Genomic DNA, 23,493 nt, shown 5'->3' on the forward strand with positions numbered 1-23,493 from the left:
ACTACTGTGAGGGAGGGTCAGGATGGATGACTACAGTGACGGAGGCTCAGGATGGATGACTACAGTGACGGAGGGTCAAGATGGATGGATGACTACAGTGAGGCAGGGTCAGGATGGCTGGATGACTACAGTGAGGCAGGGTCAGGATGGCTGGATGACTACAGTGAGGCAGGGTCAGGATGGCTGGATGACTACAGTGAGGCAGGGTCAGGATGGATGACTACTGTGAGGCAGGGTCAGGATGGATGACTACTGTGAGGGAGGGTCAGGATGGATGATTACTGTGAGGGAGGGTCAGGATGGATAACTACAGTGAGGGAGGGTCAGGATGGATGACTACTGTGAGGGAGGGTCAGGATGGATGACTACTGTGAGGGAGGGTCAGGATGGATGGATGACTACAGTGAGGCAGGGTCAGGATGGATGACTACTGTGAGGGAGAGTCAGGATGGATGGATGACTACAGTGAGGCAGGGTCAGGATGGATGACTACTGTGAGGGAGGGTCAGGATGGATGGATGACTACTGTGAGGGAGGGTCAGGATGGATGACTACACTACAGAGTCAAACACAGGTATGACATGGACTAGATAGAATACCTTTACACCCAAAGGGAGTTGGGTCACTCTTAATCTCGTGGCTTTTGGCCTTATGGTCAGGGCTAAGGAGGGATCCTGTTGGCCGAAGAAGAGAGACAGAAGAGAAGGAAACAGAGAGAAATGATAAAGAGGGCAATAGAAAAACAGCCGTGAAAGAGGGAAGAGCTTCCTGAAACTGACTAGAATAATTAGCTACTTGCTAATACTTTTGGAGAGGCTGGGGGACAGGCCTACTAAAACAGACACTCATTCTAATATTTGATGTATTAACCACAAACTACACTGTAGGATACCTGGTTGAGAGAATACCATTGGTAATGTTAGACTTTTACCAGCATGGTGCAGAAATTCTGCAAAGGAAAGCAAGCCAAAATATCAGTCTTCAAAAGCCCTGATGCAGTCGACTACTGGAAAGGATGTGTCCTGTCTAAAATCATATTAGTGGGGTAGGTGAAGAGAGCTTGGGGTTGACTTCAAAATGGTGAACATATCTTTGCCATATATGATGACGACAACATGGGGGATGCCTCCAGGACACTAGTGTTACCTTTCTGACTCTTCAGATTGCTGAAGCCTTGAAGGGTAAAACGCTTTTTAGCCACTGATGCCCTGTCAGTGGTGGGACTGGTGACTGTCTCCTCTACAACCATGGTAGAGAAAGAGGGACAGGAAGGAGAGACAGAGTAAAGTGGTTTGAAGAGGAAAAGAAGAGAAAGAAAGCTCAGATTAAAGGAGGAACAAGGAAGGAGGAAGTAGGAAAAGATTCAAGGACGGCTTGGGTACCTAACCAGACGAGGGGGGTCACTAAAACGGCAACAGAAGTTTGCTTCCCTGTCATGAGCATTTGATAGAAGTAAAAAACATTTTCTTTAATCAACAAAATAGGGCAACTCACCTTTGTGTTTTGGGGAGGAGGGGGAATTGGGGTCAGAGTTGACACCATCTGTCTTCTTCTCTTCTCCCTTCTTCACGCTCTTCTGACAGTTCCTAAATGGACAAAGAGGGAGAAACAAACAGGTGAAAAAGAGAAGAACCAACCATGTTGATTCCTTCTCTGTAACTGGCTCTAGCCATGGTTCTCTCTGTAAAATCTGACCTGAGACAGATAGGTGGGCTGTTGCTGGTTGGACTGGGAGACATCGTGTCTGACACCTTCTTTTGACTAGATTCTGGAACAAATCATCACAGTTACTAACAGAACACAGACACAACAACAGAGAATTTAGCATCCAGATGTGTATCAACTCTGGAATGTGTGTGCGTGTGTCTGTAATGCCGCAGATCCCCTATCTTACCCCTGCAGGCCTTCAGCTGGCCAGTCAGAACCTTCCTGATCTCATTCAACCAAGATGTTTTGATCTCAGGTGTCGCAGCCTGGACGATAAACACCTCCTCTCTGGAATTACACCAGATCTCAAACTTCTTGTTGTCACCCTTGGCGCTCTCCGTGATGCCCACCGCACTCATCTGTTAGAGAGAACCAAAGAATATTACACTTCTATATCACTGTTGAACTCATAACATACTATAGATCCAAGTAACAATCCAAGGAGAGACAGACAGACAGCCAGACAGACAGACTGGCAGACAGACTGCCAGAAAGTCAGTCAGGACATTGAGGAAGTGTTTGAAGCTGTACGAGGGGGCTTTCTCATAACCCTCCCCCAGACAATGAGCCAGCCAGCTGGATATAACCAGACTCACGTTGAGGGAGTGTTTAAAGCTGTAGGACGGGGCTTTCTCGTAACCCTCCCCATTCTCCTCCCGTCTCTTACAGAAGAGCAAGGCTTTTTCATGCAGGAACAGGTGTCTCTGCATGGGCTTGAAGCGGGCCAGGTCCTTGACCTTAGCGTGACCTTTCTTGTGTTCCGTCCACACGCTGAACGACCCCTGCATCAGCAGCCTGCCCAACTCCGTCAGGCTCCCCTGGGGATCAATAAATTAACACAACCATTCAATCACAAGTAGGAAAGATAACTGAGCGTTGTCTGTGGTACAGAAGATGTTACACGGTTGGGTACATTTTTCCTCTCCACCCTAAAGCACGAGGAGAATAAGGGTGTCGTGGTTAGCTGACCTCATATCCTGTGATGGCGATGAGGTGCATGGAGTCGTTGACGGCCTTCAGGATCCCCAGGATAGAGGACAGCGCCTCCTGCAGGTCCTCTGAACCCTCACAGCCCTTACTGTACTTCAGTAACTCCTTCAGTATCAGCTGGTATTTGGTTATCCTCTGGACTGGCTTGAGGAGGTACGAGTCCAACCCCAGTTTGTGTTCCAACTTTCTCTGGCACTCCTTCGTAAAAACAAACAATCACACATCAATACAATTTTTTTATATATTTTTTTTACAAGCTTACAGTATACTGAGCTTGAGGATCCTATCCAAGATACACTGAGGGCCTTGAAAGAAAGGTGAAAGGTTACCTGGAAGAAGGCGCAGTCGGAGCACTGTCTCCACAAGCTCTCGGAGCGAGGCTTGTTCTGACAGTACTTCTCATAGATCTGCAGGTCGCCCATCCTCTCCAGGAAACAGCGTCCCACCAGCTCAGGGACGTTTGTGTAGGTCTCCAGCTCCCTGAGGAATGTCCTGATGAGAGACAGACAGACAGACAGACAGCGGGACACAGGTTAGTACTACCAAGGTTGGGAAGCAGTGGGGGACTTGAGGTAATGTTAACCAAATGAAATATTGTTCAAATTGGTCCCTATAAATCAATATGGTTGAATGAATGTGCCTCTTCTGTCACAGCTGTTCACAATGACAGGACATTACTCAGTAAACATTATGTAACATGGGTTTGCAGTGGAGGAAAAGTCACCTCTTGTGGAACTGGTAGATCTCTGGCATGTTGCCAAACAGGACATCCTTCCTGTTGAGCAGAGCACTAGGGAGGAGGTGGGCCATGGCTGGGTTGTCCATCTCTGCAGCATAACCCTGGGATAACAACACATACTAAAATGTTAACCATTTTTTAAAAACAATTTTCAACAAAAACACACACATACATACACATATATATATATATATATATATATATATATATATATATATACACATACATATACCTGTATATATATATATATATATATATATATATATTACTACATTTAGGACAGTAAATGGAGTAGTGGCGACCTCTAGTGGTCAGAAGTGACACACCTGCAGTACACAGAGAAGCTCCTCTACATACGCCCTCTCAGTCTCCAACAGCTCGTTCATTACATGTCTGTAGGAACAAAACAACAACATTCTATTTAACATCAACATATTGTATTATTATTTTGATAAACTTACCAAGTATGAAATATCTAACTAACCATCTCTTTTCAATTGTGTTTCACAAGAGGATTAATTGATATTGTTTTTTGAAATATATTTTTTCACCTCCTTTTTCTCCCCAATTTAGATCTTGTCTCATCGCTGAAACTCCCCAATGGACTCAGGAGAGGCGAAGGTCGTGTCATGCGTCTTCCGAAACATGACCCGCCAAACCGCGCTTCTTAACACCTGCCCGTTTAACCCAGAAGCCAGCTGCACCAATGTGTTGGAGGAAACACCGTCCAGCTGACGACCGAAGTCAGCCTGCAGGCGCCCGGCCCGCCACGAGTCGCTTTAGCGCGATGATCCAAGTAAAGCCCCCCCGGGCAAACCCTCCCCTAACCCTGACGACACTGGGCAAATTGTGCGCCACCCTATGGGACTCCCGGTCACGGCCGGTTGTGACACAGCCTGGGATCGATCCGGGGCTGTAGTGACGCTTCAAGTGCAGTAGACCCCTGAGCCACTCGGGAGGCCGTTCATTGATTTATTTTAAGGCATTTCAGGCTATAGTATGACATCATTGACCTTTGACCCCTGACCCTACCGTCGGAGCACAGCCAGGTTCTCCTCCTCCTCAGACAGAGAGCCGTGTCTGCTGCCGTCGTTCTGCACCTGAACCTCCACTATTCTGCAGTTTTCTACGTTCAAGATGTTGTCCTCTGCATTCTTTGACTCTTGACTCCTGTGAGCTACAAGAAACAGAAAGACGGGATAAGAACTACTCATCTGAACTTCAAACAACCAACAAAAAAGTCATTTCAATCAATCAATGATATATTGTCGGGGAATGAGATATTGTTGAACCTTTTTGGGATAGGGGGCAGCATTTTCACTTTTGGATGAATAGCATGCCCAGAGTGAACTGCCTCCTACTCTGTCCCAGATGCTAATATATGCATATTATTATTAGTATTGGATAGAAAACACTCTGAAGTTTCTAAAACTGTTTGAATGGTGTCTATGAGTATAACAGAACTCATATGGCAGGCGAAAACCTGAGAAAAATCCAACCAGGAAGTGGGACATCTGAGGTTTGTAGTTTTTCAAAGCTTGGCCTACCGAATACACATTAAGATATGGATGAGGTTGCACTTCCTAGGGATACCACTAGATGTCAACCGTCTTTAGAAACTGGTTTAAGGATTCTACTATAAAGGAGGGGCTCATGAGACCTCTGAGTCAGTGGTCTGGCAGAGAGCCTTGGTCTCATGACGCGCGCCCCCGACAGAGTTCCAGTGCTTTTCTGAAGACAAAGGAATTCTCCGTTTGGAACATTATTGATGTTTTATGTTAAAAACATCCTAACGATTGATTCCATACATCGTTTGACATGTTTCTAAAGGACTGTAACGGAACTTTTCGAGTTTTTGTCTGGATGAAGTGCCTGCGCCTCATGAAGATGGATTACTGGGCTGAACACACTAACAACAAGTGGCTATTTGGACATAAATGATGGAACTTTATGGAACAAATCAGTCATTTATTGTCGAACTGTGATTCCTGGGAGTGCCTTCTGATGAAGATCATCAAAGGTAAGTGAATATTTATGGTGTTGTTTCTAACTTTGTTGATTCCAAAATGGCGGATATTCCTCTGGCTGTTTTGGGTTCTGAGCACCGTTCTCAGATTATGCTTTTTCCATCAAGTTTTTTGAAATCTGACACAGAGGTTGCATTAAGGAGAAGTCTATCTTTAATTCTGTGAATAACACTTGTATCTTTTATCAATGTTTAGTATGAGTATTTCTGCAAAATCACCAGATGCTTTGGAATCAAAACATAAGTAAGTAAGGCGCCAATGTAAACTGAGATTTTTTGATATAAATATGCACATTATCGAACAAAACATACATGTATTGTGTAACATGATGTCCTATGAGTGTCATCTGATGAAGATCATCAAAGGTTAGAGATTAATTTGATCTATATTTCTGCTTTTTGTGACTCCTATCTTTGGCTGGAATAATGGCTGTGTGTTTTTTTGACTTGGCGGTGATCTAACATAATCATATGTTGTGCTTTAGCGGTAAAGCATTTTTGAAATCAGACAAGATGGGTAGATTAACAAGATGTTTATCTTATCTTTCATTTGCTGTAGTGGACTTGTTAATGTGTGAAAGTTAGATATTTCAAAAAAATATTCTTGAATTTCGCGCGCTGCCTTTTCAGGGGAATGTTGTCGATGGGTTCCGCGCTAGAAAGGTTAAGGCACAATTGCAATTCTTACATGCCACTAGATGGCAATCAGAAACAGGAGAGGCTACTGCTAATCTGCAAAACAACTCTTCAAAATGTAAAACTGACCCTTACCTCAACCAAACCCTTACCCCTACCCTAACCCAATTTGAACCTGAAATAAAATATTAGGAGTGTCCATATAGCTTTTTCCATCAGAACCAGAGAGACGGAGGGAAAGGTAGAGTCAGAACCAGAGAGACAGTGAGGGACAGGTAGAGTCAGAACCAGAGACAGGGAGGGAAAGGTAGAGTCAGAACCAGAGAGACAGTGAGGGAAAGGTAGAGTCAGAACCAAAGAGACAGTGAGGGAAAGGTAGAGTCAGAACCAGAGAGACAGTGAGGGAAAGGTAGAGTCAGAACCAGAGAGACGGGGAGGGAAAGGTAGAGTCAGAACCAGAAAGACAGGAAGGGAAAGGTAGAGTCAGAACCAGAGAGACAGGTAGGGAAGGGTAGAGTCAGAACCAGAGAGACAGGGAGGGAAAGGTAGAGTCAGAACCAGAGAGACAGTGAGGGAAAGGTAGAGTCAGAACCAGAGAGACAGGGAGGGAAAGGTAGAGTCAGAACCAGAGAGACAGTAAGGGAAAGGTAAAGTCAGATAGTGACGACCAGTGTGACATGTGGCGCAGAATGTGGTATTCACCAGGAGGGGACATGGGGAACTTGATGATGGCTTCAGGCCTGGGAGCCACTGGCTGAACGGGCCGTGTCTGTTTGGCTGCCAGCTTCTTCAGACTGACCCTCCTCTTCTCAAACATCTCCTGCATGGACACCTGCTTTTGAAACACCTTCTCTACCTGCTCCTGTTAACACACACAGAGGGGAGGGAGGGTTAGATGCTGACATTTTGAGGGTGTAGCTCAATAGTAAAAGATGTCTTCCTCCCTCATCTCTATTCAATCGTTTGATTATACTTGGGGCCAGGAGTTTTTCCTGACCACGTGGAGAGGGGAGGAAAAACCTGGAAAAATATCTCGACCTCCTGGTCACGTCTCGTGTTCAAAACAACTGCCCACCAAAAACAATGTTTTCTCATGTAATGTATATCTGGTGCCTCTATGGGGCGCCACCTACCCTGAGCTCTGGGTTGAGGATGGAGTCATAGTCCCTCCAGATGGCCTTGAGGTCGGTGATCTGGTGTTGGGCGGCCGTGTCCAGGTACTTCTCCAGCTCCTGCAGCGCGGCCTCCGCCCCGTCCTGAGACTGACATCTATCTACCGGCTGGGAGGCAAGGAGGTAGATCCCTTCCTCACACCTCCTCGATGCCTAGGGAGGGAGGGAGGGAGGGAGGGAGGGAGGGAGGGAGGGAGGGAGGGATTCATTATACCACAGGTCAGAGAGAGAATGAATCCTTACCTGGCTGAACTCAAACCCGAACTCTTATACCTTGACACTTGTCAAACATCTGAAAGATTCCATCAGCTCTCACCTACTAGAGGGCTACATTGACCAATCACCCGGTTACTGATCCCCATCTAAACCAGGGTTTGCCAGTGTTTCCATGACCCTACTTCTCCCCTCCAGCCCTCACCTTCTCAGGACAGTGGTGCAGCTCCATGGACCTACTTCTCCCCTCCAGCCCTCACCTTCTCCAGACAGTGGTGCAGCTCCATGACCCTACTTCTCCCCTCCAGCCCTCACCTTCTCAGGACAGTGGTGCAGCTCCATGGCCCTACTTCTCCCCTCCAGCCCTCACCTTCTCCAGACAGTGGTGCAGCTCCATGACCCTACTTCTCCCCTCCAGCCCTCACCTTCTCAGGACAGTGGTGCAGCTCCATGGCCCTACTTCTCCCCTCACCTTCTCCAGACAGTGGTGCAGCTCCATGGCCCTACTTCTCCCCTCCAGCCCTCACCTTCTCCAGACAGTGGTGCAGCTCCATGACTCTACTTCTCCCCTCCAGCCCTCACCTTCTCCAGAGTGGTGAAGCTCCATGACCCTACTTCTCCCCTCCAGCCCTCACCTTCTCCAGACAGTGGTGCAGCTCCATGACCCTACTTCTCCCCTCCAGCCCTCACCTTCTCAGGACAGTGGTGCAGCTCCATGACCCTACTTCTCCCCTCCAGCCCTCACCTTCTCCAGACAGTGGTGCAGCTCCATGACCCTACTTCTCCCCTCCAGCCCTCACCTTCTCCAGACAGTGGTGCAGCTCCATGACTCTACCTCTCCCCTCCAGCCCTCACCTTCTCCAGACAGTGGTGAAGCTCCATGACCCTACTTCTCCCCTCCAGCCCTCACCTTCTCCAGACAGTGGTGCAGCTCCATGGCCCTCAGGAGGAGGACCTTCTTGGTCTTGAGGAAGGAGGTGACCTCATCACACACGGCCCTCAGCTCACTGCACTTTGGCAGGATGGAGTCCTCAGCATAGTGAGCACTCTCAATCAGCCCATCCCCCTCAGCGGCCAGGGACAGAGCCCAGTCCAACACATCCTGGAGAGAGAGAGACACAGGCAGGTGAGAACACACACACACACACACACACACACGACTACTACACAATAAAACAAAAGAAATATGAACAAAGCAGTCATAATGGAAAGCCATTAAATCCATGTTACTTCCTAGTTGCCTCTGAAATAAAGACCGATGTATAACAGCCAACTCATCATTTTACACAACGTATACAGTCTGTAAAGATTTCACGATGGATGTTCTGGGCCTTATTGCAGGCATTGTGGATTCAGTTCATGTCCATATATGTGATGGGAATGTAGAACGAGGGAGCAGGCTGTTTCTGTGGTGCAGAACCAGAACCAGCACCATCCACTCTACCACCACACAACACACACAATCTGTCTCTCTCTCCCTCCTTAAGTCCACTTGAATGAAGCAGCACAAGACATATGATGTCATTTCTCCAAGAAAATAATAGCAGCACATTTAGCAGGTGTTGTACATGTTTAGAAACACAGTCATATCCATGGCAACAGGCCATGTTTTCTAGTCACATGGGGACTACAGCAGTAATGTATGTGTGAACCAACCAATAGAGGTATGAGTCTCATCTGTAAAGTCAATACTGTCATTGAGATGAATGGGGTCTATAATGTACTGGGGTACAACTAGAGGGGAAACAGGATACGACCCATGTCAGCTGGTGGAATCTCATCATTCAAGTGTCTACATTCATTTCACTCATCGTGTTTTGGATCTGTTAGACAAGTTGATGAGCTATGGGGAGGATGATGTGTGCTATTGGGATGAAGTGTGTGTGTGTGTGTCTTACGCAGGCTTTCTCCTCCTGGCTGTTGAGTTCTCGTAGGATGTGTTCTGCATGGGCGGGACTGATGCCAACCTCCGAGAACGCCTCTACCCGCTCTGACACCACATCCAGCTGGGCACGCACCTGAACACCCATAGTGAGGGACAGGTAGAGTCAGAACACAGACAGACAGACTGAGGGACAGGTAGAGTCAGAACACAGACAGACAGACAGACAAACAGACAGACAGACAGACAGACAGGCACGCACGCACACTACAAATTGACAAACAGTGACCGGGACTACATCTCCCATGATGCTCTTGTGTCCCTGTCCCCCTCACCTCACGGAAGTAGTATTCAAAATGGCGGAGCTGCAGACACTGTTCCAGCTTGGTCTGGTGTCTCTCCCAGAAATCATCAAACGCCGTCTCTGTCTCATCCAGCTGGCCCAGCAGTCTACACACGGATGGAGGAAGAACGGTAGACGAATGAAGGGATGGAGAGAGAGAGATGGATGGAGTGAGATAAACATGGAAAGGGAATGAAGGATAGAACCTGAGTCAAAGAAAAAAAAAAGCTAACAATGGTATTTCAGCTTGGATCTCAAAGTATCACTAAGTGAAACCAGAAGTCATTGAATTCATTGAAACCAAACCAAGTCCTGTGTTTAATCAAATCCCTTACATAACCTACTCCTCCAAGAGCAGAGCACTTTACAGTATAACCAACATAATGTTTTGGGTTATGAAACACTGCAGTTTTCTTTCCTTTGTTCTCCCCAATTCTGCTCAGCAGCTGTGAGTGCTGCCACTATGCATCCTATCCCCGTACTCCCAAAATACACCAGAATGGTACGGGGGCAGATTTCACTGCAGCGCGGCAGAACACAGCCTTCAGGGTCATGATGGGAGATGAGAAAGTAGAGTTATAGGTAACTTCTAGCAAGACACACACCAGCATTGATACTAGAGAACATGAATCTTGACTGTTCCATAACCAGTTGGACCTCAGGATCTCTCTGTCTTATTTCCTATCTCTGTTGCTCCTACTGTACCCTGTCCCTTTCTCAACCTATTTCATTAGCATTAAAGGGACAGTTCACCTTAAAATTGATATGGTGCTAAACTTTTCCATTCATTTAAGATTGAGGCAAACATACAGATTTAGTATGATCTAAACAACACAACTTTAGACTACTTCTTAGGTATGAGAGTACCTCTAAGCCTGACCCTTGACCCCTGTCCCCTCTGACCTCTGCACGGTGGCCAGGTTCTCCAGCTCGTCCTGGTTCATTTTATAGTCGGGTTCTCTCTGCAGGGGCTCGTTGATGCTCTCCAGGAGCCGGCCTCCCTGGCCCAGTGCCACACACAGGTCCTCCTGGGAGAGAGACAGGACATGGACACATCAGTTAGAGGGATCTACCATTGGACAGTACAAAGTATACAGTCTCAGCTACAGCCAAAGTCTGTTCTTCAGTATATCTTTCCCCTGAGAAACACAAACATCAGGAACAAATCAGGAACTGAATGTTTAACCGTGCCTTGAATTTAAAATTAATTGACCTCAACACTATCACTTAAAACATGGAGGTTTTGGTAATAGTCTGTATATTAATGACTTGGTCTCTCTGTGCCCTTACCTTCATCTGTCCCTTCTTCTCGGTGTGTGTGGCCAGCAGGTTGGACGTGGCCTGGGCGTCGTTGGGTAGCTCGGTCTCGGCCAGCTCCGTCCCAAACGACTGCAGGGTCTGAGCCGTGGTCTTCACCATCAGAGCAAAGGCCTCGATAGCCTGAGGACCGGACAAACACAACCCAATTGTGTCATCACTGGTTAGAAACACACACACATCCTATTGAGATGGGGGGGACTAATGGGACAGTTTAGAATGAGTTCAGTTCAGTGAGCAGATATCAAGTTGGGATTGGGCCCTATGTAGTCTGTCAGGGGTCTGGTGAGAAGGGTATGGTAGTAGGGTACTCACGGTGCGGTGTGAGATCCAGGTATCATGTTGGGATTGGGCCCTATGTAGTCTGTCAGGGGTCTGGTGAGAAGGGTATGGTAGTAGGATACTCACGGTGCGGTGTGAGATCCAGGTATCATGTTGGGATTGGGCCCTATGTAGTCTGTCAGGGGTCTGGTGAGAAGGGTATGGTAGTAGGGTACTCACGGTGCGGTGTGAGATCCAGGTATCATGTTGGGATTGGGCCCTATGTAGTCTGTCAGGGGTCTGGTGAGAAGGGTATGGTAGTAGGGTACTCACGGTGCGGTGTGAGATCCAGGTATCATGTTGGGATTGGGCCCTATGTAGTCTGTCAGGGGTCTGGTGGGAAGGGTATGGTAGTAGGGTACTCACGGTGCGGTGTGAGATCCAGGTATCATGTTGGGATTGGGCCCTATGTAGTCTGTCAGGGGTCTGGTGGGAAGGGTATGGTAGTAGGATACTCACGGTGCGGTGTGAGATCCAGGTATCATGTTGGGATTGGGCCCTATGTAGTCTGTCAGGGGTCTGGTGGGAAGGGTATGGTAGTAGGGTACTCACGGTGCGGTGTGAGATCCAGGTATCATGTTGGGATTGGGCCCTATGTAGTCTGTCAGGGGTCTGGTGAGAAGGGTATGGTAGTAGGGTACTCACGGTGCGGTGTGAGATCCAGGTATCATGTTGGGATTGGGCCCTATGTAGTCTGTCAGGGGTCTGGTGGGAAGGGTATGGTAGTAGGGTACTCACGGTGCGGTGTGAGATCCAGGTATCATGTTGGGATTGGGCCCTATGTAGTCTGTCAGGTGTCTGGTGAGAAGGGTATGGTAGTAGGGTACTCACGGTGCGGTGTGAGATCCAGGTATCATGGCAGTAATCCTGGGTTCCTCCCAGCTCCTGGGGCAGCTGAGTCCGGTCGATGTAGGCATGGAGCTCAGTCACAGAGCTCAGCATCACCACCTGAGACACAGGGAGGAGAGTCAACACACATTAACCTACATATGAAACGCATACAAACGTCCACTAACGTCCTCACATCAGACGAGCACATGCATATAAAAAAAACATACCGGCACCTTCATCTTGAACTCATCCCTGTTGAACTTGAAGAAGATGTCGGAGAGCGTCCGCTGGAATAAGGTGGAGGGCCGCAAGACCAGAACCAGCTGTAAATGTACTGGGAATGAGCCCTGTGGAACACACACATTCATTACTTTGTGTTGTTGTTGTTGGGGGATAAACCTTCAGAGGTCTTATGGACTTGAATGGAATTCATTGATACAAATTAACTGAACATACACACACATGCCTTACTGGAAAGAGTGGTAAATCAGGGCAGTGGTTCATCTTGGTAAGCAAATCCAGTGGTCTTGTGTTTTAGCTTATTGTCCTGCTGAAAGGTGAATTTTTCTCTCAGTGTCTGATGGAACGCAGACTGAATCAGGTTTTCCTCTAGGATTGTGCCTGTGCTGAGCTCTATTCAGTTTCTTTTTATCCTACAAAACTCCCTAGTCCTTGCCGAGGACAAGCATACCAATAACATGATGCAGCATGGTTGAAAATATGAACTGTGGTAGTCAGTGTTGTGTTGGATTTTCCCCACATTTTTTGCAGTTTTACTTTTGTACCTTAATGCAAACAGGATGCATGTTTTGGAATATTTGTATTCTGTACAGGCTTCCTTCTTTTCACTCTGTCATTTAGGTTACTATTGTGGAGTAACTACAATGTTGTTGATCCATCCTCAGTTTCCTCCTATCACAGCCATCATACTCTAACTGTTTTAAAGTCACCATTGGCCTCATGGTCAAATCCTGGAGCGGTTTCCTTCCTCTCCGGCAACTGTGTTAGTGACTGGGTGTATCGATACACCATCCAAAGTGTAATTAATAACTTCACCATGCTCAAAGGGATATTTAAATGTCTGCTTTGTCCATTTTTAACCATCTACCAATAGGTGCCCTTCTTTGCGAGGCATTGGAAAACCTCCATGGTCTTTGTGGTTGAATCTGTGTTGGAAATTCACTGCTCGACCGAGGGACCTTACAGAAAATGTTATATGTGGGGGTACAGAGATCAGGTAGTCAATTATGGTAAACACTTTTATTACACACACAGTGAGTCCATGCAACTTATTATGTGACTTATTACGCACATTTTTACTCCTGAACTTATTTAGCCTTGCCGTAGCAAAGGGGTTGAATCCTTAAATACTTGTAAATATTTCTAAAAACATAATTCCATTTTGACATTATGGGGTATTGTGTTTAGGCCAGTGACACAACATATACATGTAATCCATTTTAAACTCAGGCTGTAACACAACAACATGTGGAGAAAGTCGAGAAGTGTGAACACTTTCTGAAGGCACTGTAAGCCAGATTGTTAGTGGCTTGTTGTAACAGTGTGAACACTTTCTGAAGGCCCTGTAAGCCAGATTGTTAGTGGCTTGTTGTAACAGTGTGAACACTTTCTGAAGGCACTGTAAGCCAGATTGTTAGTGGCTTGTTGTAACAGTGTGAACACTTTCTGAAGGCCCTGTAAGCCAGATTGTTAGTGGCTTGTTGTAACAGTGTGAACACTTTCTGAAGGCACTGTAAGCCAGATTGTTAGTGGCTTGTTGTAACAGGAGTTGTGAATTACTCTGCTCTACAGGGGTGGTCTTCAAATCGATACCGCAAGACTAGCTAGAGTAGGACAACCTTCCTCAGCCCCGGGCACACAAACAACACTACCCACTGTAGAACCTACATCACCACACTCTACTGCTGCTGGCTACAGCTGACATATATAGCAGTCTGAGTGGGCATAACACTGATCCCTGGAGGAGTGGAGTGGGGGAGGGATAGCGCTTCAACCAACATCACTGGAGGTGCAGCCAAAAATATCAAGTGCATGTTATAAAACAGGTGCGTCTCTCGCTTGTTTTAGAATAGGTACTTTTATTGAATTCTTTGGGTTGAAAATACTGAGAAGAGATTTCGCCAGAAAACCCAGAATCCACACAGCAACTGACAGCCTGAATGTAGCCTATTGTCTGAGCCAGAGTGTCTGTGTCTCACACACACACACACACACACACACACACACACACACACACACACACACACACACACACACACACACACACACACACACACACACACACACACACACACACACACACACACACACACACACACACACACACACACACACACACACACACACACACCCTATGTATTTACTTGGACAGTGAAGATAAAAGTTCATTTGCACCCAAAATGCTAACCTCCCCTGTTATTGGTAATGGTGAGTGGTAAGCATGTTTTGGTGGCATGATCTCATTAACGTAGAAGTGTTCAGAAACATATTCTATTCTTATTTACAGTAAAAGTGACCAAAAAAGGACAATACGTTATTTACCATTCATTTCTATTGGGCACAACAATCTGAAACACAGACAAAACAAACTGCAAATGCACCCATGTTTACTGAGCCTCAACCTTGATGTAGTCATTGTGTGCTAGGAATATGGGACCAAATACTACATTTAACTAAAACCAAATACTTATGACACCTTCAAATTGGGGGACTTTCATTTCTAAACAGTGAAACAGATACAGGGCCTTCAGAAAGAATTCATACCCCTTGACTTATTCCACATTTTGTTGTGTTACAGCCTGAACGTTTCTCACCCCTTATCCAGATACAAGATGTAATCGCTGTCAAAAAGGTATTCTACAAAGTATTCACTCAGGGTGTGAATACTCATACTTCTGTAAATGAGATATTTCTGTATTTCATTTTCAAGAAATGTGCAATTTTCTAAAAACCCATTTTCACTTTGTCATTATGGGGTATTATTGCGTGTAGGTGGGTGAGAAAAAACATGACTTGATCCGTTTTGAATTTAGGCTGTAACAACAAAATCTGGAATAAGTCAAGGGGTATAAATACTTTCTGAAGGCACTGTATGTATGGAAATACCCTCAAATAATACATATCATATTAAACATTTGATCTCAAATCCAAAATGCTGGAGTATAGAGACAAGTTCAAAGTTTTAGCCTAACTGTTCAAATAAATACGTGGAGGTTTGTAACCACAGTAAAACCTCTGCAAATCACAATTCCAATTAGCAGAATAAGGCTCTATTTCAGCAGTATGATGTCATCTCATATTGCCAAACGGCTGCTTCCCAGAGACTAGCCCACTACATCCACACACAGCTGCTTACCTACCCTGCAAGACCACATTGCCATGGAAACTGCACTCCTTTGGAGAAAGAGATGAGGTTCCACACAGTGACGGTTTCCACGTCTGTCACACAGCCAGTCTATTTTTTTTATTAATGAATTGCATCTAGTAAATAAAGGACTGCTCTTTCTCACTGAAAAAAAATGTGTCAATGACCAGGTTTCGAACCTGGATCTCAAGACTGCTTTAGCTCACTGAGCTAAAGACCTAGGCATTTGCTTGGGGAGCTAACACGTGTCTTCAGGTGTCAGGAAAGGTCACTCACACTGAACTACCAACGCAAAATCAATGAAGAGATCCTGAGAGATAAAACGTGTTAATCTTCATTACCTCACTCTCATTATTTATCTCCTAATCAATAATCCAGCGCACAGTCACACTGTCTGTCCTGCACATGACACTCAAACAAATGACTTGATCTGTTTGGGACTGATGCTGTATGGGACTGATGGCTGTATGGGACTGATGGCTGTATGGGACTGATGGCTGTATGGGACTGATGCTGTATGGGACTGATGCTGTATGGGACTGATGGCTGTATGGGACTGATGGCTGTATGGGACTGATGGCTGTATGGGACTGATGGCTGTATGGGACTGATGGCTGTATGGGACTGATGCTGTATGGGACTGATGGCTGTATGGGACTGATGGCTGTATGGGACTGATGGCTGTATGGGACTGATGCTGTATGGGACTGATGGCTGTATGGGACTGATGCTGTATGGGACTGGAGCAAGCCTGCTGTGATTAGAGCCCGACTGTTATTAGGCTCCTCCTCTCTGTAGATTTGAACCCTATTTGCACATAATATGGCCCTTTTCTATCACAGTAACCCATCAATATTTTTGGAGAGCTTGGAGTTTGCTGACACTAAAATCATAAAAGCACTTTAACAGCGGGCGGGCGGACGTTAAAAACCATTTAAAGAGAACATGGAAGGAGGGGCTGCTTCTTGACTTTCAAACTGTGATTTCCATAACAATGCCATTCCATGTAGTCTGACTCTGGTGTAGCCAATGAAAGCTCATGTTAAACCCAGCTACACATTATATGATATACTGTCGGAAGTAATAATGGAACACACATCAGTCAGGGGGGAACTCACCCCATCCACCGCTAACGTGTAGCAGCACCCACTTAGATGATAAGTGGTGGCCATGTTGTAACAGAACACTCAAACCACACATCAGCTAGCGGTTACCGTGGAACAGCTGATTTGGTCATTTATTCTGGACATGTTTTTCGATCTCCAATGTCATTCTGTAGGGAGTACCATATAGACAGAACATTGATCAGGATAACCTTGACATATGTCAGCTACAGAGGAAGATGCAGAGGAAGATCCAGCCTACACCATAACAAACACATTCACGAGATATGCCATCACACACACACACACACACCCTCCTGTCACTGGGAAGCCCCATACAAACAGATACATACACAAGCACACACAGACCAATATATCCTTTCTACAGGAAGTCTCTTCCCCATCACACCCAGCTGAGTAGCCTGACACCACTATCTCTCCCCCATCACACCCAGCTGAGTAGCCTGACACCACTATCTCTCCCCCATCACACCCAGCTGAGTAGCCTGACACCATGATCTCTCCTCCATCACACCCAGCTGAGTAGCCTGACACCACTACCTCTCCCCCTTCACACCCAGCTGAGTAGCCTGACACCACTATCTCTCCCCCATCACACCCAGCTGAGTAGCCTGACACCACGATCTCTCCTCCATCACACCCAGCTGAGTAGCCTGACACCACTATCTCTCCCCCATCACACCCAGCTGAGTAGCCTGACACCGCTATCTCTACCCCATCACACCCAGCTGAGTAGCCTGACACCACTATCTCTCCACCATCACACCCAGCTGAGTAGCCTGACACCACTATCTCTTTCCCATGCTGCTCATCTCCCTAGCGGGTTCCATCTCACTCACACGCCCCCCTCCACCCTCCTCCTCTCCATAGCCCAGCCCCTCTCCCTCCCCCTGCACACCCCCTCCTCCTCCTCCTCTCCATAGCCCAGCCCCTCTACCCCCCCTGCCTCCCTCCTCCTCTCCATAGCCCAGCCCCTCTACCCCCCCCCGCCTCCCTCCTCCTCTCCATAGCCCAGCCCCTCTACCCCCCCTGCCTCCCTCCTCCTCTCCATAGCCCAGCCCCTCTACCCCCCCCTGCCTCCCTCCTCCTCTCCATAGCCCAGCCCCTCTCACTCCCCCTGCACACCCCCTCCTCCTCCTCTCCATAGCCCAGCCCCCCCCCCCCCCCCTGCCTCCCTCCTCCTCTCCTCTCCATAGCCCAGCCCCTCTACCCCCCTGCTTCAGAACCATGCAGTGCAGTGCCTAGGGGTGAGTAATGACACCAACCCTCTGCTCCTCACACTGCAGGCCCACAAGGACACAGTCACAAATCATACTGGTAATCACAATCACAATCACAGACACTGCATGCTTGAGGGTGTGTGTGAGTATGTGCGCGTTTGCCCTTGGGGCCACCACACTGATACTGTACTCTACTAATCAGCAGGTTTCCCCAGCCTGTTTACACACTACTATCACTGTAGGGAAATCAATGAACACACCCACACTTAACAGAGGCTTACAGAGGACGAATGTCCTACCACAGCAATGTTAACAGCTCAACACCAGCCTCCTTCCCTCCCTTGTCACATGGACATATCCAATGGGCTGGAACGGGCCGTTATGGCTGGAACAGTCCATTATTATTGGGGGGCTGACAGGCCCATATAAGGAGAATGATGGAGACATTATGGTTTGCTGATGGGAGATGGGTGAGCTAAAAGGTTAACATTTGTCAATGTTATATTTATAGAAAAGTCATATTTCTGTTTTGTTTGTCTGTTTCATAACTCTGCATTTATTACCAACATTATGAAGATCACAGATGTGAAGCCTGTATCAAGTTATTATGATGGTGATTCCTGGAACTCATTGTGGGTGTTTCATGTTCATCACCCTATCCCCTCCCTAGTCAAATCAGCCTATCCCCTCCCTAGTCAAATCAGCCTATCCCCTCCCTAGTAAAATCAGCCTATCCCCTCCCTAGTCAAATCAGCCTATCCCTTCCCTAGTCTAATCAGCCTATCCCCTCCCTAGTCAAATCACCCTATCCCCTCCCTAGTGATATCAATTCAATTCAAGTGGCTTTATTGGCATTTGAAACATATGTTAACATTGCCAAAGCAAGTGAGGTAGATAATATACAAAAGTGAAATAAGCAATAAAATTAACAGTAAACATTACACATACAGAAGTTTCAAAACAATAAAGACATTACAAATGTCATAGTCAAATCACCCTATCCCCTCCCTAGTCAAATCACCCTATCCCCTCCCTAGTCAAATCAGCCTACCTCCTCCCTAGTCAAATCAGCCTATCCCCTCCCTAGTCAAATCAGCCTATCCCCTCCCTAGTCAAATCAGCCTATCCCCTCCCTAGTCAAATCACACTATCCCCTCCCTAGTCAAATCACCCTATCCCCTCCCTAGTCAAATCACCCTATACCCTCCCTAGTCAAATCAGCCTATCCCCTCCCTAGTCAAATCACACTATCCCCTCCATAGTCAAATCACCCTATCCCCTCGATAGTCAAATCACCCTATCCCCTCCCTAGTCAAATCACCCTATCCCCTCCCTAGTGAAATCCATTCAATTCAAGGGGCTTTATTGGCATGGGAAACATATGTTAACTTTGCCAAAGCAAGTGAGGTAGATAATATACAAAAGTGAAATAAACAATAAAAATGATCAGTTAACATTACACATACAGAAGTTTCAAAACAATAAAGACATTACAAATGTCATATTAGGTATATATACAGTGTTGTAACAATGTACAAATGGTTAAAATACAAAAGGGAAAATAAATAAGCATAAATATGGGTTGTATGGTGTTTGTTCTTCATTGGTTGCCCTTTTCTTGTGGCAATAGGTCACAAATATTGCTGCGGTGATGGCACACTGTGGAATTTCAAATCACCCTATCCCCTCCCTACTCAATCACTCTATCCCCTCCCTAGTCAAATCACCCTATCCCCTCCCTAGTCAAATCACCCTATCCCCTCCAGCTACAGCCACAGCTGTTGAGCTGTCACAGCCTGTACCACATGCAGTGAGAGTGACAGACACACAGACACACAGACACACACTAACTATTTGCACATATAGACATAATGACATTTGAAATGGCTTTATTGTTTTGGAACTTTTGTGAGTGTAATGTTTACTGTTCATTTTTTATTGTTTATTTCACTTTTGTTCATTATCTATTTCCTTTGCTTTGTCAATGTAAACATGTTTCCCATGCCAATAAAGCCCTTAAATTGAAATTGAATTGAGAGAGAGAGACACAGAGACACAGAGAGAGAGAGAGAGACACAGAGAGAGGGAGAGAGAGAGCGAGAGAGAGCGAGAGAGAGAGCGAGAGAGAGAGACACAGAGAGAGAGGGAGAGCGAGCGAGAGAGCGCGAGCGACAGCGAGAGAGAGAGCGAGAGAGAGAGAAGAAAAGAGAACTAGAGGAGCATGTGACAGAGTAGAGAAGGAGAGAGGAAGTGTACAGTAGAAGAGAAGACAAAGGTGTAAAAGGGTGATTATTACTAAATATTTTCTCAGATTGTTCTGGCAATTCTAACATAGACACTTTTGGGAGGAAAAATGTTCAACAAGCTTTTTACATTTGTATCACAAACAATGTGAGAAAATCCAGATGAAAGTGGCCATATAAGGCCCTTTTTAGACCTAGACATGCCTCCTGTGAGACCCTATGATCTGTGAGCCGTACATGATACAGACAACATCTTGGTGCCATTATATTCCTTATAGTGTGTTCTAAAATACGGAGTAGGAAATCCCATCGCTCTCCCTCTCTCTCCTGCAGGTTGAAGTGAGTGTGATGTTGTATAATCTGAAAGGAGGAGATGCTACAGTGCCCTCCTGCAGACCTAGGCTAGTAGTTAGTTTCACCAGACAGCAAGACACCTCACGGAGAAGGCTGCACTGTGCCACTACTCTGATATACAAAGGTTTCCTGTCGCTCAGCACATCTCGAACACCTGTTAAAGTGTATGTCTTAATAGATTACACACACACCCTCAGCATACAGTGTTAATGAGGCGTGCACACACACACACACACACACACACACACGGTTACTCACTGCAATGCGTAGCAGGGTCCCCTTGACGGCGGTCCATCTGTCCTGGCGGCGGTCGATGACCAGGATGAAGCCCACTCCAGACGCTGTCACACTGCAGGAGAGCGAGACACGGTCACCACAGCAACATGGATGTGTGTGTATGTTACCACGGTTACATGGATGTGTGTGTATCCTCCTAATGACAGGACCCTTGACTGCTCCAAGATCACAGGCTACCCACAGGCAGTGGCATTATTACGCTCAATCCCTGTGTGTGTGTGTGTGTGTAGATTGTGTACAAAAGTACGAGGAGAGTGTCGCTGGCAGCACACGTTTACATCTCAGTCAATTAGCAGATGCTCTTAACAAGAGAGACAACCACACACACAGAAATGTGAAAGAGTCAATGCTGCTGAGGTGGTCCATGTACATCAACACAGCCATGAGCAAATCCATCATCCATCCATCACCCTGCTGTGCACGCACGCACACACACGGTAGAAAACACACTACCAAAATTTTGCCTCTTCCTCAGGTTAATCCCATTGATGTGACACGACACGATACGTCTGTTATTCCCAAATGTTATTCCCAAAACCTCCTCAATAGAATGTCATCTCCTTCTCCCATTCCTTTTCTCTGTTATTCTGGTTTTCCCTCTCTGCAGATCCCGTTTGTTAAGCACCAGTGTTCTGTTTACAGCTCTGATAGTACGGGAGCCAACCACCAAGCCCCCCCCCCCCCCGAGAACAACGCTCCTCTACCTACCCGCTTCTCTACACCAGCCAATCAACTCAGCCCTGCATCTCCCCCATAGCCTATCACAGAGCAGCATACGGATGATGGACAGCGGTGGCGGGAGTGTGTTTGAATGGCTCATGAACAGAAGGGGGCGGGACATCTGATGGAGAATGAGATGGGATCCACCCCCCTTTAGCTGGTAGGTGAGGGAACTGCAAAAGTGTCATTAATTCAATTGCCGCCATGACAGTGGTGCACACACACACACACACACACACACACACACACACACACACACACACACACACACACACACACACACACACACACACACACACACACACACACACACACACACACACACACACACACACACACACACACACACACACACACACACACACACACACACACACACAGCTTTCTTCTCGCTTTAGCTATAGAGCTTCCCCTCCCCTCCCCCTCGTCTCATTGTCTCTCTCTCTCTCCCCCTCCTTTCCTCTCTCTCTCCCTCTCTGCTCAGCAGCATGTGTGTTGGCAGTGAGGAGAGCACAGAGGTAAAGGACAAGGATGAAGCCATAGAGATAGAAAGAGAGATTTATAGAAATTAAGGTAGAGATGAACAAAGAGAGCGAGAGAGGACAGAGCAAAAAAGGAGAGGAGAAAGTGCAGAGAGCATGGATCTTGTGAGATAAAACAGACGGTGATATGATTTATCCAGTGGTACCAATCAGGACCGTCCATAGTGCTGAACTGGCAGCATGATGGATGTTTCTCTATAGGACACCGTGTTAAATACAACACTCTGATTCAGAGATAAACTCATAGTAATTAAACACCCAGGACACCCCGTCTACACCCCCACAATACCCCCGCTTTCTCTTTTATATCTTCTCTTCCAGCTCCCTCTTTCTACCCCCTTACAGTCGCTCACGCTTTTGGTCTGGCGAGTGCGCTAGAGAGAGAGAGAGAAAGAAAGAGTGAGTAAGTAAGCAAGAGAGAAAGGGAGAGGCACAGAGAAAGAGAATGAAAGCGAGGGAATAAATGAAAGCAAGCTAGAGAGCACAACAGAGAAAGCACCCCCCCCTCTCTCAATTCAATTCAAGGGGCTTTATTGGCATGGGAAACATATGTTAACAGTGCCAAAGCAAGTGAGGTAGATAATATACAGATTTTAAATACACAATACAAATGAACAGTAAACATTACACTCACAGACGTTCCAAAAGAATAAAGACATTTCAAATGTCATATTATGTACATATACAGTGTTGTAACGATGTGCAAATAGTTAAAAGTATAAAAGAGAAAATAAATAAACATAAATATGGGATGGATTTACAATGGTGTTTGTCCTTCACTGGTTGACCTTTTCTTGTGGCAACAGGTCACAAATCTTGCTGCTGTGATGGCACACTGTGGTAATTTCACCCAATAGATATGAGAGTTTATCAAAATCGGGTTTTTTTTCCGAATTCTTTGTGGATCTGTGTAATCTGAGGGAAATATGTATCTCTAATATGGTCATACATTGGGCAGGAGGTAAGGAAGTGCAGCTCAGTTTCCACCTCATTTTGTGGGCAGTGAGCACATAGCCTGTCTTCTCTTGAGAGACAGGTCTGCCTACAGCGGCCTTTCTCAATAGCAAGGCTATGCTCACTGAGTCTTTACATAGTCAAAGCAATTCCCTTAAGTTTGGGTCAGTCACAGTGGTCAGGTATTCTGCCACTGTGTACTCTCTGTTTAGGGCCAAATAGCATTCTAGTGTGCTCAGTTTTTTTGTTAATTCTTTCCAATGTGTCAAGTAATTATCTTTTTGTTTTCTCATGATTTGGTTGGGACTAATTGTGTTGCTGTCCTGGGACTCTGTGGGATCTGTTTGTGTTTGTGAACAGAGCCCCAGGACCAGTTTGCTTAGGGGATTCTTCTCTAGGTTCCTCTCTCTATAGGGGATGGCTTTGTTATGGAAGGTTTGGGAATCGCTTCCTTTTAGGTGGTTGTAGAATTGAACG

At 46.4% G+C, this 23,493-nt stretch overlaps 1 protein-coding gene across 1 annotated transcript in view; it reads right to left on the reverse strand.

The window, feature by feature from the left end:
- The window catches only part of LOC139412917 (guanine nucleotide exchange factor DBS-like), a 62,322-nt gene that overhangs the window by 4,886 nt on the left and 33,943 nt on the right, over positions 1 to 23,493 (reverse strand). The window contains exons 5-25 of the mRNA XM_071159787.1: positions 20,762 to 20,852; positions 12,405 to 12,524; positions 12,178 to 12,294; positions 10,999 to 11,148; positions 10,612 to 10,736; positions 9,701 to 9,815; positions 9,382 to 9,501; positions 8,394 to 8,585; positions 7,232 to 7,423; positions 6,801 to 6,960; positions 4,469 to 4,613; positions 3,763 to 3,829; positions 3,422 to 3,537; positions 3,027 to 3,189; positions 2,677 to 2,895; positions 2,304 to 2,525; positions 1,895 to 2,066; positions 1,697 to 1,768; positions 1,495 to 1,596; positions 1,147 to 1,239; positions 600 to 674 (exon numbers count right to left, since the gene is read on the reverse strand). Of these exons, the coding sequence (XP_071015888.1) occupies positions 600 to 674; positions 1,147 to 1,239; positions 1,495 to 1,596; positions 1,697 to 1,768; positions 1,895 to 2,066; positions 2,304 to 2,525; positions 2,677 to 2,895; positions 3,027 to 3,189; positions 3,422 to 3,537; positions 3,763 to 3,829; positions 4,469 to 4,613; positions 6,801 to 6,960; positions 7,232 to 7,423; positions 8,394 to 8,585; positions 9,382 to 9,501; positions 9,701 to 9,815; positions 10,612 to 10,736; positions 10,999 to 11,148; positions 12,178 to 12,294; positions 12,405 to 12,524; positions 20,762 to 20,852 (2,828 nt within the window). The remainder of the gene's footprint in view (positions 1 to 599; positions 675 to 1,146; positions 1,240 to 1,494; positions 1,597 to 1,696; positions 1,769 to 1,894; positions 2,067 to 2,303; positions 2,526 to 2,676; positions 2,896 to 3,026; positions 3,190 to 3,421; positions 3,538 to 3,762; positions 3,830 to 4,468; positions 4,614 to 6,800; positions 6,961 to 7,231; positions 7,424 to 8,393; positions 8,586 to 9,381; positions 9,502 to 9,700; positions 9,816 to 10,611; positions 10,737 to 10,998; positions 11,149 to 12,177; positions 12,295 to 12,404; positions 12,525 to 20,761; positions 20,853 to 23,493) is intronic.

This window comes from Oncorhynchus clarkii, chromosome 7 (assembly GCF_045791955.1).
Source record: "Oncorhynchus clarkii lewisi isolate Uvic-CL-2024 chromosome 7, UVic_Ocla_1.0, whole genome shotgun sequence".
In the NCBI taxonomy this organism is placed as follows: Eukaryota; Metazoa; Chordata; class Actinopteri; order Salmoniformes; family Salmonidae; genus Oncorhynchus; species Oncorhynchus clarkii.